Source organism: Excalfactoria chinensis, chromosome 4, assembly GCF_039878825.1.
Source record: "Excalfactoria chinensis isolate bCotChi1 chromosome 4, bCotChi1.hap2, whole genome shotgun sequence".
Lineage (NCBI taxonomy): Eukaryota > Metazoa > Chordata > Aves > Galliformes > Phasianidae > Excalfactoria > Excalfactoria chinensis.
Window position 1 is genome coordinate 76,791,725 of NC_092828.1, and position 15,050 is coordinate 76,806,774.

At 37.3% G+C, this 15,050-nt stretch overlaps 1 protein-coding gene across 6 annotated transcripts in view; it reads right to left on the reverse strand.

Annotated features, from left to right (window-relative positions):
• Positions 1 to 971: 971 nt before the first annotated feature.
• Positions 972 to 15,050, reverse strand: part of BRWD3 (bromodomain and WD repeat domain containing 3) — a 49,938-nt gene continuing 35,859 nt past the window's right edge. For 3 of the 6 annotated variants that reach the window (XM_072334538.1, XM_072334534.1, XM_072334540.1), the window contains 20 exons: positions 14,474 to 14,623; positions 13,599 to 13,675; positions 12,504 to 12,681; positions 12,062 to 12,178; positions 11,650 to 11,757; positions 10,146 to 10,270; positions 9,842 to 9,924; positions 9,217 to 9,328; positions 8,881 to 8,942; positions 8,635 to 8,790; positions 8,231 to 8,351; positions 7,713 to 7,838; positions 7,530 to 7,611; positions 7,003 to 7,059; positions 6,352 to 6,495; positions 5,922 to 6,074; positions 4,431 to 4,594; positions 3,754 to 3,851; positions 3,098 to 3,256; positions 972 to 1,883 (listed from right to left, as the gene is read on the reverse strand). In XM_072334538.1, coding sequence (XP_072190639.1) covers positions 1,090 to 1,883; positions 3,098 to 3,256; positions 3,754 to 3,851; positions 4,431 to 4,594; positions 5,922 to 6,074; positions 6,352 to 6,495; positions 7,003 to 7,059; positions 7,530 to 7,611; positions 7,713 to 7,838; positions 8,231 to 8,351; positions 8,635 to 8,790; positions 8,881 to 8,942; positions 9,217 to 9,328; positions 9,842 to 9,924; positions 10,146 to 10,270; positions 11,650 to 11,757; positions 12,062 to 12,178; positions 12,504 to 12,681; positions 13,599 to 13,675; positions 14,474 to 14,623 — 3,066 coding nt within the window. In that variant the 3' untranslated portion in view covers positions 972 to 1,089. The remainder of the gene's footprint in view (positions 1,884 to 3,097; positions 3,257 to 3,753; positions 3,852 to 4,430; positions 4,595 to 5,921; positions 6,075 to 6,351; positions 6,496 to 7,002; positions 7,060 to 7,529; positions 7,612 to 7,712; positions 7,839 to 8,230; positions 8,352 to 8,634; positions 8,791 to 8,880; positions 8,943 to 9,216; positions 9,329 to 9,841; positions 9,925 to 10,145; positions 10,271 to 11,649; positions 11,758 to 12,061; positions 12,179 to 12,503; positions 12,682 to 13,598; positions 13,676 to 14,473; positions 14,624 to 15,050) is intronic. The other 3 variants (XM_072334539.1, XM_072334535.1, XM_072334536.1) reach the window with 2 other exon arrangements.

The window sequence follows — 15,050 nt, forward strand, 5'->3', positions numbered from 1 at the left end:
TGGCCTATCTGCACCAACAAATTGCCATCTGCTGAAAACCTTACGCTTCTAAAACGTCTGATAATTACTTAGATTTGTTTTCACTGTGTCAAGATATCTTTGCTACACAACTCGGTGAACAATTCCATCCTTCTACAGCTCCCTCTTGCCAGCACTTCTTCAACACGCACTGAATAATAGCATCTATTTTCTTTTAAATTTCCAGTAGTTGTAAATAGAGGTAGCCGAGCTACTATTAAAAATCACGTTATGCTTCAAAGAGGAGGAACCTTTCAAATGTTGAAGTTACCACTTAGCTGCACAATCTCTAATAATACTATAAAAATATGAGAGGACAAAAAGAAAATAGATGCAAATAACTTTTGCATTTGGCACCTTTTGTCTAGATATTCATACTTCTCAAGTATTCTCTTTTAATAAAGTTAATGCACACATAGGACACACCACATCAAAGGTTTGCTACATATTTACAAGGCACCAACCCTTTGTCACTTTTTACACGAATAAAGAACTGATAGAAAGCACATCAGGACCCTCATAACTGTAGTATGGACATACTTCAGTTCAGCACAATTCACGACTGTTTGGCCTGGGAAGATTAAAATAATCCAGATCCTTCTTACAATATAGAAACTGTAAACATTTTATAGCTGCCTTTAGGATTGGTGTATTGTGCAAAAGTTATAATTATTACTGTGTATAAGGATTTATGGCAAAAAACCACATAAAAACTCTGTAAGAAGGTGCTATTTCTATAATACAAAAACAAAACAAGGGAGAGAAGTCATAACCATGATTCAAAATGTCACGTTCTTATTGAGAAGCTGGAAGCCTCTTTAATGCGATGAACTCGTAGTGTGTGGGGAAGAATTTCTGTAATTTAAGGCCTAATGAATAAGGCTTGCTTTGACCAATGAAGCGTGGAGATCTGAAGTTTTAAAACAAACGCAAACTGACATAATGGAAAAGCACCACTGTGAAACGTGAGTGGAGTCCCCGCACAACTTGCTTGGTAGATTTTCTGGTAAAATCCCTGCAGTAGAAGGCCATTGAAGTTCAATTTAAAATTGTTCCAAAGTTTCTTATCTGTCAATAATTCCATCCCATGAGATGGCTGACCCTGGCTTTTTCTGTCATTTTCCGCACCCTGCCTGACCTGGAAGTACCAAGGTTCAAAGGATCCTCGGTGTGCACAAAATTGTCATTATCAGAATCGTCATTATACAGGACAGTTCTCCTGCCCTCGTTCCTCGTCCTGATTCGAGGCGGTCTGCTGAATCGGCCTCCAAACACGTTTTCACCAAACTGTCCTCCAAACAGAGTTTCAAATTCGTCATCTGTAATTCGGGCACGTTTTGCTCTGGTGGCTCCTCGTGAGGCTCCTCTGCCTCCTCGGCCTCTTCTTCCACCCCTGCCACCACCTCTTCTTCCTCTGCCACAGCCTCTTCCACCTCTACCACCTCTTCCCCCTCTGCCCCATCTCCCCCACCTCCCCCATCTACCTCTCCTCCCTGTCCCTCTGCTCTGCCAGGTCCTTTTCCCACTGGTGAATTTTCTTTTGATTTTTCTTTTGGGCTTTCTGGATTGTACAACTTTGCTGTAGTCGTGGTCTCCATCAATGTAATCCTGATCTGTTCTAGATGTTGATTCAGAGTCTGAATCAGAGCCACTTCTGCTTTCAGAACTTGAACTAGATCCTGATTCCCCACTTTCTGATGAAGACAAACCAGATTTCTCCTTTAATTCTCTTTTCTTCTTTTCTTCTTCCTCTGCGTCTCCCTCCTCTAGATGTTCATCTTCTGATGCACTTATTAGCTTCCTCTTCACTCCTGTCCGAGGTTCTCTGCCATCACCATTTGTAAGTGGTCCATCGGGAGAGTGATCTAAGCAAACACAAAATTATCCAGTTATCATCATAATCATGTCTGAGCTAAACCGGGCCACGGAAACTGGGATTCACCTCGTACGTCTTTGTGGCATGCTCTGCAGATGATCCAACTCTGAGCTAGCCACCAGAGATGACCTTTAAGTTTTGTGTACCCAAACTGGTGTTCTAAGAGAAAATGTATCGGACCAGAAGTAAATACAGTTCATCGCGTACTGAAGCACAGACTATAGACTCCCTTGACTAAGAGTCCAATACAAACCCACTCAATAAAAGGAGAACAGAGTGACATGCTTGGACACAAATGTCTAACAACACTTTGACAAATCCAGGGACAAGAAAAAAAGCTCCAAAAATCTATTGCAAACCCCCTCAAAATATCCATTAAAACAGCAGCCTGCAAGTAGTGCTTGTTTCCTATCCAACACAGGTTCTCAAAAGGCTTAGTTCAGGGAGCATTTGTGGCAAACACAATTTCAGAACAGCAAACAACCCAAAAATGCTCACTGGGATTTCTGAATGCCTTGAATTAAAACCTACAGTAAAGCGCTTTGCTGTCCTGGGACCAAATTTGTTTTTAAGGTTACTCTTCACTGTCAGGTTTGTAAATATCTTCTTTCACACCAGATGCAAAAAGCTCATCTGCCATACACAGTACTGCTATAGCACAGTAGCATGGATTTGAGAAAGACTACAGAAATTTCAACCAATGATCACTCAATGTCTACCTCAGTGAAAGTTCTGATTGATGCGCCCCAAAGACAAAACAGTGAAGGTTTCAGACTGTTTCCACTTTTAATTATCACTCCTTATTTCAAATATAACAAAAATATGTATCTTTTAAATTGGAATTATTTTATTTATCATCCGTTTCAATTTGATTACTAAAAGGATAAGGTTTTGGGGTGGAGATTCTTTCAGCTTTTTTGCCTTTTTGTCACTCTTTAAGAAACTACTTCTCAAGACATTTAAGAGCAATCAAGTTTTTTCCATCAGGAGAAATTTTAAAGGACTCTGCTGAATTACATGTAGCATTATATGCATGCCACCATTCAGACAAGAACTGCCAAGTAATAAGCTAAATGACTTTGAGTATGGGTTGGGGCTACAGTATATTAGATCCAGGCAAGAATACCATAAGATCAATGAGAAGCACCAGCTTCCTTTTCTAGTGAAATTAGTCATGGAAAGAATAGAAAAGTTATGTCCCACCTTGTTTCACTGGTGTAAGTTTACTTCTGATTGATTTAATTTTCCCTGGATCAATGGTATTTCCACTTCGGTTCTGTGCATTTGAGCCTGAGGAAGATGGCTGGACTTCCACTTCTTCACCAGTGGCTGAACCCAGAGGTTCCTCTGTTGTATCTGAAACTTAAAATGGGATGTCACTAGCTCAACAGAGTATCTTTCATCCTCTATTTATACATTTGAAATACACATCTAATTTTGGGAAGTTCTGTAGTTAGTGGCCTAAAAGTCAGGAGGTTAGTCTTACCAAGCTGCCTCTCCAGTCATGAAGAGACATAGATTCTTCCGCAATGTAACCCAAAGTAACTTAATGTATTTGTAGTTGCCATATGAAGGAAGCCTATATATAGGAAGTCCAAGCTCAATTAATTCTTAGCAAGGACAGACCAAGTTACCCTATTCTCTGAACCTTACCAATAACTTACCAACAAACAGAGGCTCATGGTCTGCTAACATGATCCACGTATTTACATGACTTTGCTCCTTGCTTGTTCAACAGGTAAGTTCTGCACGTGTCTCATGAATATATTTAAACTGAATATTAAATATCCTCCAGTTTTTTTATCATTCTGCAGATAAGCTGCTACAGGAGAAAGGATGCCTATTAGAAAAATTCTCACCATGAGATGAAACTGAAGAGCTGGTCCTAGTCAAAGGCAATGAGGTATTCTGGTTGGTTTTAGGTTGAATCTTCATTTGCTTCTGTTTCCCTTTTGGACTGAAGACACAAAACAACCCAAAGAGATAAAACTGTTAATACCAAAGGAATCAACGACAATAATTTCCCCTGCAAGATATCAGTTTGGTGTTTCTTTTTGCATTGAAGTCATAACACAAATGATCTTTTTCCCCTCATTGCCTGCAGAGATGTAGTAACACTAAACATAGTTACAACATCCTGTTTGATAAAGGCATTTCAGTTTTTAAGAGCAAGGCATGTGAGGGGTTTTTTTTTGTTGTTTTTTTACTCTTACTTTTGAAACTGGAACACTCGGTTTCTATAGATAATGTATCATACAGGAAGTGTTAAAACAGCACTTTTTCAACCTTTACTAAACAACAGCAAAAGTAAATATGCTTTTCCATTTTATCCATAGTAACTACTTCTAATTACATACACTTACACTTAACAGAATTAGGCATGGAATCTGTGCTCATGATTTCACCATCCAAAAGAATAAATGTATCAAGAAATGAGCAGTACCATCACTGGCTGCCTATTTACAAAAGTTTGTCTACTGCTGTAATCACGCATCTCAAATGATACTGATAGCACAGCTTACTAGTATTACGTTACCTAGAGGCTCTGCTAGTTGAGGGTGAACTGCTGCTGCTTCTTAGTCGTTTTCGGTACCGGGGCCTTTTCCTCTTCTGGCATTGCATTGCTGACTTGTACTCAGAGATGATATTCTTCATATGATTTTCAAATAAGGCAGATAGTCGAAGTGTCATGCTGTAAATCTGGGGTAAGAAAGCATGGCCATACTTAACAGAATTTCACTAAATGGAAGATCAGCAAAAAAGTATAAAAAACTGCCCAGACATCAGCTTCTCAGTGCAAAGGAAAAATTCATGGTTACTACAACTAGAAAGATCTTTACAGACAATTTCCATTCATGATATATGTTTATTCTTATGACATAAAGTGTTTATCCTCCTTTCTTAATCACCATAAAGCATGGAAGCAATCCATAAAATAACTCGAAGTACCAAGGGGAAAAAAAACCAAGCAACTCTGTTGTCCCCTCATCTAAGCTTTTCGTTATAGTTCCCTAGTGAAGAGTCCTTGCACTCATCCCTTTAGAGCTGCAGAGTAAAGCTACCTGAATGTCTTCACTCCTAATTTTTATAAGTCAGGTATCAAAATCTTTAATCTACTTCTTTGTCTTCTTTCTAGGCCACACCTCTGACTATCCCCATTCCTAAATTCACTCATGTTTCTCTGACTGTATTTCGGACTATTTACTCTGTTCAAAATTTTACTTTGAATGTTTTTTTTTTTACTTATAATTGTGTAAACTCATAGTTCAAACTAAGCACATACAAAAATAAAACTTATTTTCTTTCTCATGTCTATACTCTTCTGTTGCATACAGTCTTAAGGATGTCACATAAATACCATCAAGACAACAGTATCAATATCTTATACCTCTTCCCATTTCTTGCAGTCTTTCTGAATACCAAACTTCTTTGACAAGGAGTTTTCTTTCCATTCACACAACTTAATTCCTGTCCCCTGGCTCTTACATTGCAGCAATGTCTCCTTAGCTCTGGCATGTACTGTCCTGCCCTTCTTGCCTCCACTTGGGATGCTGTTGCCAAGACAGTAAAACAGACTAGAAAACCTCAGGATGTTGACACACATTTGGCAGTAGATGAACCTACAGTGGCAGAAGGCCCAGCTGTGTGCCCCAGCCCTCCCACAATGATCATCCCATTGAGGCACTTCACAGCATTTAAGCAAATGGATATTGATGGACCACTTTATTAAAGTAATCTGGGAGTTGACTCACAAGCTGTTCAGTTATAAATACACAGGGAAGTTTCCCAGGGGGTGCACAGCAGTAAATAATGCACCACACCAAGTTTAATCTGACGTCAAGCACATATAAAACACCCTGAAATCATCTGTCTTGTTGCAACTCTACTGATATTCTCTCTGCTCAAGCAAGCAAAAATTACTAGTCTTTATCTTCAGAGCTTTCCCCAACCCACCTTTCATCCTTCACATACTTCACTCATGCAAGGCCAAGGTATTTGTAAACAAGAACTTTAAATTTTTACTTACTCGAGACTTTTTATTAGGAGTGTAAGCTTTAGAGTTGCAGAATATTAAACGAATATCTTTGTAGAATTCCAAGGGACTAGTGTAATTCCCTGCTTCCAAGGTTTCTTTCACAGTGCTGAAGTCCATAGGAGTGTCAACAATATCTCGGTAATCCTATAAGAACATTCAAGAGTGAAGGCTGATAATAACAACGTCTATGGCAGACAACCAAAAACATCTAAATTATCGCTCACAACAATGGCTGTTAGGTAATCATTTGCACCTAGGATAGAGATTTGAGAATTACTGAAGCTAATTCTCTGAAAACATCAGTGCACTGAACATGATCCATTCCAGTTCATAAAGGGAAAGATTGGAGACATTTCTAACGTGAAACTTTGCCAAAGGAACATCAGCTTATTAATATTTTAAGTATGGAAATTGTACTTACAGGATAGGAGAAGAGGTCAACTGGCTGTCTAAAAGGTTCAGAGTCCTCTCTTTCATAAATCAGATTTAACAACTGCTTGCATTGCTCTTTCCAAGCATCAGGACTCCCTTTCATGGGCTGCCTTCTTATTCGTCGTCTTACCTGCTGGGAAACAGATATATTCAAGCATCTTTCAAAATATTCAGAAGTTTCACTTTAAGTTTCTATTAATTTACTAGTGTTCTGATTTGAAGTACATTTCCATAATTAAAAACAGAACTGCAAGAAGTTAAAGCATAACTAATGGCACAGCAATAAACAGTTTACAAAATGCAGAAATATGCTTTTTCTGGCAATAGATAATTACTCAAATCCATACAAAGCACACAGTATTTCAGATTCCAGCTTGCTACTGTTGTCACTTTTCCCTCAATTCTGATTGCAAACTGGATTTGTTCTAGATATCTTTCAGATCAAACAAGCACACAAACAAGATTATTCAGCAACATCCTTAATCTGGCAGCACTGACATTTGTGTGAACTGAATTTACACAGTTTGAACTACCGACTATAGGCTGATGAAAGATTTAAACTATTTCAGAACTAAATGACTATTTCAGTACCTGTTCTACCTGTCTTTGTAAGCTAAATCGACCAGAAAGATTTACTCACTCGTCGTTTTCCAGAGGAAGTTCCTGGAGCATCTGAATCTACATCTACTTCTGCCACCTAAAGGAAAAGGTGATGATTACACACGTGAAAGCTTCTGTGCACACAGAGCAATGGAAACAAGGAGGGTTACAACAAAATAACAGCTAATACAATTACAAACTACTCAAATGAAAAGACAGATTTGAGCAAGACCGAAACCAGTTTCAAATCAGAAGTTTACATAACTTCAGAGCAGAAAGTAGAAAAAAAGGCAGAAAAGCACTGCATCTCTTTTCCAATCCCAATTTGCTTCCATAGAAATTACACGTAAACATCTGAGAAATATCAGTGGCTTGTCTTCAATCCTTGGGAATTCAGCTAAGTCTCAGTCCTGCTGAGCTACATACCTCTGCCTAAACACTCATGCCACAAGCAGCTGTACTGAGTGTATTCTGACTTCATGTAGTCTCTTACATTAAATCCAGTAACTTTTTCCAGATACTGAATTTAAAAATATAAGTTCTCACAATGATATATAATGGTCTTACCTCTTCCTCCTCGTCGGTACTGCTCAGATCTTCTGCTTTCACCTTATTATATATATCTAATATATCCGTACAACTCTGATCCCTGTAGAGCAATAAGAAATGTCAAAATATATCATTCATTTTCTTAGAAACTCAGGACATCAGGTCTATGAAGATGACAAAAAAATAAAGTAAAATGCCTACCCAATGAAGCGAAGTAACACATCTGTAACGATTTTGGCTGCTTTGACTATAGGACTGTCTGGCTCATTGAAAGTCCTGGCATTGTGTTCAATGTATCGTACCTCCCACATCAGTGCAGAGATCCTCCTGAAATAAAAACAACAAAAATGAAAGGGCAGGGGAAAAGAAGGGGTACATCATTCACTTTCTGATTTCAGTAGATATTTTGAGTTAAATTTAATAAAGAAATAAAATCGAGTAGTTCAAGTACACAGGAAACAGGTTGCCAGAGACAGAAGGGCGAGAGGTTTTTGTTCAGACACTGCTTACTGCCCCATTAAGTGTGCAGGTTTTGTGTCCAAAAGAAATGATCATATAATAAGACTTACTTTCTACAAACTCAAACAGAATCTCACTTTATGCTTTCAGTTTACCAAATACGTTGCCTAAGCGGTATTGCATGTTATTTAGTTAAACATATTTTGCTCAAATAGTCTACAGAAAACATACATTACAGACAAGAAAATAAACAAACTGACCTATAAAACCTGTTTTCAAGTCTCCTCCTGATTGTGGTGAGGTCAGTTGGATAAGCAACTACAGTGCAATACATGGGATAGGCACTAAGGTCCACTGGAACAGCAAAGGGATTAGAAATATCTGAAAGACAAAAGATAGAACTAATTCATATATCTCAGATGATATCAGCAGGAATGTTATAAAATAAATAGATGCCTTATAATAGCTTCTGTGTTTCATTCCTAAGAATTCAGCAAAAGTAATACATGGATACCACATACACTAACAGACTCTTTTCAATTATAATGCTAAGAACATTTCAAATACTTCATGCCAACTCCCAGCACGCCACCTTATCTACTATCCAGTCACGTGTAGCCACACTGACATCCTTAATACTTCCACCTTTTCTCACCAAACATACCAAGGGAAAGAAGTTGCTCAATTCCCCGAATTACTCGTTCACATTCTTCATCTCTGGAATGGGCCCCCCATTCTCCCTCCTGGGGTTTGTAGAGAAGAGCTGTCAGCTCATCTGGAGTCACAGGGACTCCGGCACCAACCTCCTCTGGATAAGCAGCTAAATATGAAGAATTCAACAACAGTCAGCACTGGCAATGACACAAAACTATTTTCTTTAAGTACAGATATGAATTCAAGACATACTTACTTCCTTCTGGAATTGGCTCCATGTCCCACGGACTCATTTTCTCTCTTTCATTATTGTCCCAGCTTTTAAAAATAAAGATAAAATACATTCAAATACATAAATTATTTAATTTTTCATCTGACTTAATATAATAACAAATATTTTTCCTCCCATGCACTCACAGTGATGATACTTATGATAGAAGTGTTGCTTTAGGAATAAGATAATCATTAATACATAAAAAAAAAAAAAAAAGCAGCTTATTATATATTTAAATGGAAAAAAGCATCCATGTTCCTGAAGTATAAACCGAGCACGTCAATGTGTCTGATATATTACAACTATGTAAGTACTTACTGAACAGAGTAGCACTGGAAGGAACTATCAGGGTATTCTGCCTGAAAAGGCTGCTGACTCTCCACAGTTCCAAACCACCAAGCATCATCTATTATACTGCGAAACCTATCCCCTATAAGGAAAAAGGACTTTTGCAGAATTTATCTTTTCTCTTTTCTGTTACAGGAATTGCAGTAAACAGCAAATAAAGTTTCCAGTGATCACTATAGTATCAAGTGTGACACAGACTTTTTGCATCGCGTTATAAAGATGCTGCACATCATCTTACAAATCACAAGCCTGGTTCTAAAAATTCAGGCTGTGGGAGTGCCACAGGAGTATCAGGGAGTGACAAAACACAAGATTTGTAAATTAATTACAAAATAAAACTTATATTCTTCTAGAATCTTCACCAGAAAGTAAAACTATTAATAGAGTATTTAGTAAAATTATTTTACATTAGGATGAACACTGCTTGAAAAAGAATCTGTATTCCTAAACATTAGAATTTGCTGTGATGTGAGCACTTCTTCCCCCCGTTTCAATGTCTGAGATATTCACAGAAATTCAAAAACCACAACCACTAAATTTTAGCCTATTAAGCAAGCAAAGAAACTGCAAAACATATGGAAGTGGAAGCCGTTACCTATTTGCCAGTTCCTCTCTTTGGCTTCATTATAAAACTGATGCAGCACAAGGAAGTCAATAACATCCGGCATATCATGATACCTTTGTGAAATAGAAAAATATTACTTCTGTTACCCACAAGCATTGTGCCACATGTACAATACAGTCTCCAAACACAAACAGTCATGCATTTTCTTTTTCATGTTTGGTATAATAAAGAATTCATGCCATCGTGTCTTGAAAGAGAAGAAAGAAAAATGGGGGAAGCTTCCAAGCCTCAAGAAAATTTCTTAAAGAACACCATCAGAATTTCAGTTACTCACTTAATGGAAAATGATTCTCCTGTCATTTTGCCTGTGATTGGATCTAGGAATGCAAGCTTCAAGCAGCAAAGTGTAGGGGGCCCAACTTCATATTTAATTCCTACAGTCTTCACAAATTCTTGTTCCTATTAATCAGCATGCACAGAACAACATCATTTTAACACGCTTACAATAGAAACATCCACATTAAAGAACCAGACCTATAAACAACAAATAAATGTTTCCAATTTGCAGCCCATATAAATTCACCCAAAAAAGTTTACTTGAGCAAAAACTAAAAATTAATCACAGCCTCCTTAAAAAGAAAACTGAAAATAAAAGATGTTCACAAATACACCAAGGCTCTGAGCAAGACGCCCACAACTTATTTAACTTTTGTGAGAAGATTTTAAGTCATGTTACTTTCTGTTTCAACCACACTGATGGCACCAGGGGTTATTCCTGACTAAAGCCAAGGCCTCTCACCCTTGTATAGCAACATACAGGGGAATGAAAAGGAAACTCTTCCTTCTGAAGAGGACATTCAACATTAGCATTGTACAATCACATCTTGTCAACCATGAGCAGGTGTTAAGATGGGTATCCTATGTGAAATAGTATTTCCTTATTCTTTGAAAGGCATCCTGGTGATGTCTTTAAAGATTACAGGTGGAATCACTTTGTACCTAGCACTAATGTCAGGATATTTTTCCAGTAAAGCAATTCTTTTAATATGTATATGAATATTAGCACTTATTTGTGTTCTTTGCTAGATATGAAATCTAAACAAAGCAAAACATAATATGAAAACATTGAGCACTTGGTGTCACTGGACTCGGTAATTCAAAGTAAAAAGGTTAAGAAAACATAGAAGAACTTAGTAAGCATGATATCTAGCTAAACAATCTACAATACTTTTATTCTGTTAAAACATGTACTGTAATGTCTAACTCTTCCAAGAATTTAAGAACATACACAATTATATGTTTAACTACATTTTGTTCAAGGAAGCTTGTGCATGCATTAAGATCTTTACTTGCTGCAATCACATTTAAAACAGTGATACCACCTAAACGTTCAGATCATTGCAGAGCACTGATAGAACTATAAACATCTTTTTGTGGGGTGGATTCTGATTGAATGAGTTAAGAGGGAAAAGAAATAGAAACACAAAAGGGACCCCTGGCAGCCATCTAGTCCAACACTCTAATACTGGCTTATAATGCCAAGTTAACTACAGGGGCACTGAGCACAGAATCACAGAATGACCTGGGTTGGAAGGGACCTCAAGGATCATGAAGTTCCAACCCCCTGCCTGGCAGGGCCACCAAACTTCCGCAATTACTAGATCAGGTTGCCCAGGGCCCCATCCTACTTGGCCTTGAACACCTCCAAGGATGGGGCATCCACAACCTCCCTGGGCAGCCTGTTCCAGGACCTCGCCGCTCTCCTCGTAGTAAAAAAGCGCTTTGAAGTAAAGAGCACTTGAAGTAAAAGAGCACTTTGAAGTATCCATTTAACTTACCCTGAGTTCCATTTTGTTCCATGGTTGTTTTTGCATGTTAATACTGTAAATTTTTGCTTTTCTTACTGCCCGCACATAAGCTTCATGGCCTTGCCTGAAGTATATGATCTTAAATGAGAATTAAAAAAAAAATAAAAAAAGTTATTTTGCTGATAGTTTTGTTCCTGTATAGACTTTCAAACTTGAGATCATTACAAAGCATACACATTTGTTTGAAAATGCACAAACAATTCTTCTTTCTATTCATTGCATGTGCACATAAAGGGACATAGAACAGCTACCTGTAAACATCTGCTTCCCTAAGTCAGCTATCTTGACCACGAGTCACTGAAAGCTACATTTAATAGAGCCAACAAAAAAAAAAGTTCCTCAGCCTAGATGGGAATTTAAAGACTGCTACAGTCAGTATTACCTCATCTCCCATCTGTGGGACAAAAGGTGAGCGGCGGGGTATGGTATCCAAGATCCACTGTGGGGCGAGCCACTCTTCACTGGGTTCCCCTTCCATTGAAAGCAGTCCGCTTGGTTTCTTAAATATATTAAATTTAGAGCACAAGCTGCAATTATTGTGGCATAGTATGCAACACCAGATTATAAAGCGTGATCTAAAGATAACTATAGAGGGCAAAATCAAATGCTGGAACCTTCCAAAAATCTCAGCTAACTTACAGATGGTAAGAAACGTTCATTATCAATAAAACAGAAGATTAAGATGTTCACAAATAAAGAGGCTATGTTTCTTTAAAATACACTGCTGGTCTTCTTTAACAATTATTAGGAAAAAACATAAACCATTTAAAAAAAGAAATGCATATTTATGCAGTAAAAAAGGCTCTCAAATTAAGAATGCCAACCTTTTTTCTAGGTTGTTTTAGCTTCCTTCGTTTTTGCTCCACTCCTTTTGTTCCCTTCAAATTTTCATCTTCAGAACTACTACAGATTTTCCGAGCTGCCTGCCTTGTTTGTCTCTTTGGAGGCTGGAGATTAATTCCAGCATCTGCTGTCCAGTCAGAATATTCACTTGATGAATCACTGTAGATAGCAAAATTGTAAGAAAGAAAACAGCATTTCAGTTTTCACACAATGGAATGAAACGTCCAAACCTTCTACCTGTTTTCTTGGTTATGTGAAACAGGAGCCAGGATCAGGGCATATTTCCACTCTCTTAAAGAACAGTTAAGTGATATCTTAGCAGATTGTTTTAACAATTGAAAAATCCTGGTAAATCTAAGAATTCTGTTTGGTACTTATTCTAAATACCTCACTGATCCATAGACTGCCTTTATAAGAAGTGAATTAATTGCATGGAAAATAATCAGAAAATCTCTTGAAAATACATTTCCAATTTTAATACCCAAATAAAACACACAGTATCTATATTAGCTCATGTCCCTTTCAGTCATAAAAGCACAGCATTAAGAAAAGAGACTGTGGAATCTGTACATATTGACAATGGAAAAGTTAACTACTGAAACATGAACAGAAGATATGCATGCATTTCTATTGATATTTCTACCAGTTACTACTAAATGGCATTAATTTTTCAGTAAGTTATTAGTTTAAATGGGGATTTTCATAGAAATGTTCTTTCAAAATTGCTCTTCATTTCCAAAAATAAAAAGGAAATGCTTTAAGTAGGATTAGGAAAGGAGGCACTCTTCAAAAACTAAGACTTTCTCATACAGATTCAAGTCAATGTATTAAAGTCACTCAAATACACAAAAGTATTTACTTGAGAAGACTCTGGAATTTTTTGTTGTTAACATTTTAAACAACGTTAGTCTAGGACAGTTTGCTTCAATCTGTCATAGGCTGTAACAAATCTGTATCTTTACAAGGTTTATTCAGTAACATTTCTTCCTGAACTTACAATCATCGTTTCACAATATCAAAGCAAACGTCCAATTTATCTTACTCAAATTACTTAATAAAGAGGCTAACAGATCTACCTGGAGCTGCTGTCACTTTGCCATGTTGCCACAGGATCATCCACAGATGCATCACTTGTGCCAACTGTCTCATCTTCCTGTATTAAAAACAAAAAGGTTTCACTCTGGGACAAGGTTTTACATGTACCATTTTTATTTACAAGTTATACAGTCTGCTTTACTTGAGGAAAGCATAGTTAAGGACTAATTTAAATAATTCCACAATTTCTTTCTTTATCTTATTATTATGCTGGATACTTATGTAATTACTGGTGAGAATTTTAACAGTACTTGCACCATAGAATGAATTCTTCTTTAAGTGCTTGATTAATAAATTTTGGTGTCACCTGTCCTTATAGCTATTCTGTATGTTCAGTGCATTTACAATTCTCAGTCTCTCTTTACTTTGCATGTATCCCTACTGAGACTTAGTTATATATAATCTGGTATATTTTAAGTTCTTCTATTGTCAGTAACAATGATTAATATGATCATCTCTTTCAACAGCAGTCTAAAGACGTAGATGAAATTTAAGTACTGAATCTGATCTAGAATATACGTGCAGCATGAACTCCACTACACGTGAATGTCCAAAACTACAAGTGGTTTAACCCGATCCATTTAAAATTACTTGAAAATATTTCAGATTTCCAAAAATACACAACCTGTTTTAAGCTAGCTTTGAATATTTTACTAGCACTGAGGTAAATGACTGTCCTCTCTCCAATATGCTACAGTAACACCACAAATCCAAAGGATTCAACAGTTTGAGTGTTATTTTTTAAGTGGAGAAACCCTTGAGCCCTAGCAGTAACAGTGCTCTCAGCACATCTGTTGTCAAAACACAATGTTTGTGAACCAGGAACATTTGGGAGGAATCACTTGACACATCAGACCTCTGAGGAGCTGTCTGACTCTTCCCGTGCACGTGAGTTTTGACTTGCTCCTTGCTGACTGTGCTCTATTGTGGAGCGGGTCTGGTATGCATGCTGGCGCTTGCGCTGGTTCCTTCTCAAAGATCTTCCACTTCCTGGTTGGTAATCGTTCTTTAATCACATGAGAGGAGAGACAAAAAGAAAACAAGTACATATTCCATCCAGTAATGAATTATGGAGTTAAAAGACGTCTTTTTAAAGTGACTATCAATTCTATCCCATCTACAAGTGCCAACCAGGAAACCTCGATTTAGAATCGAAAAGACATCTTTTACAGACCCATGGCTGCTCATTTCAGTGTAAGTTGGGTTTTTTTGTGTGGGTTTTTTTTTTTGTTTGTTTTTTTAGTTGGATGGTTTTCATTTGTTTGTTTAATATTTAAACTACTTTTTAACATATCTTTCTTTCTAAGGAGCACTGCTATGATAAAACACAGTTTTCCTAAAACAATACCTGCAGCCTCTGGATAAGACAAATATTGGCCACCTAATGGGTGGCACCTCTAATCTTACTCCTAGTTTCTGTAAGTCAGTCTGAG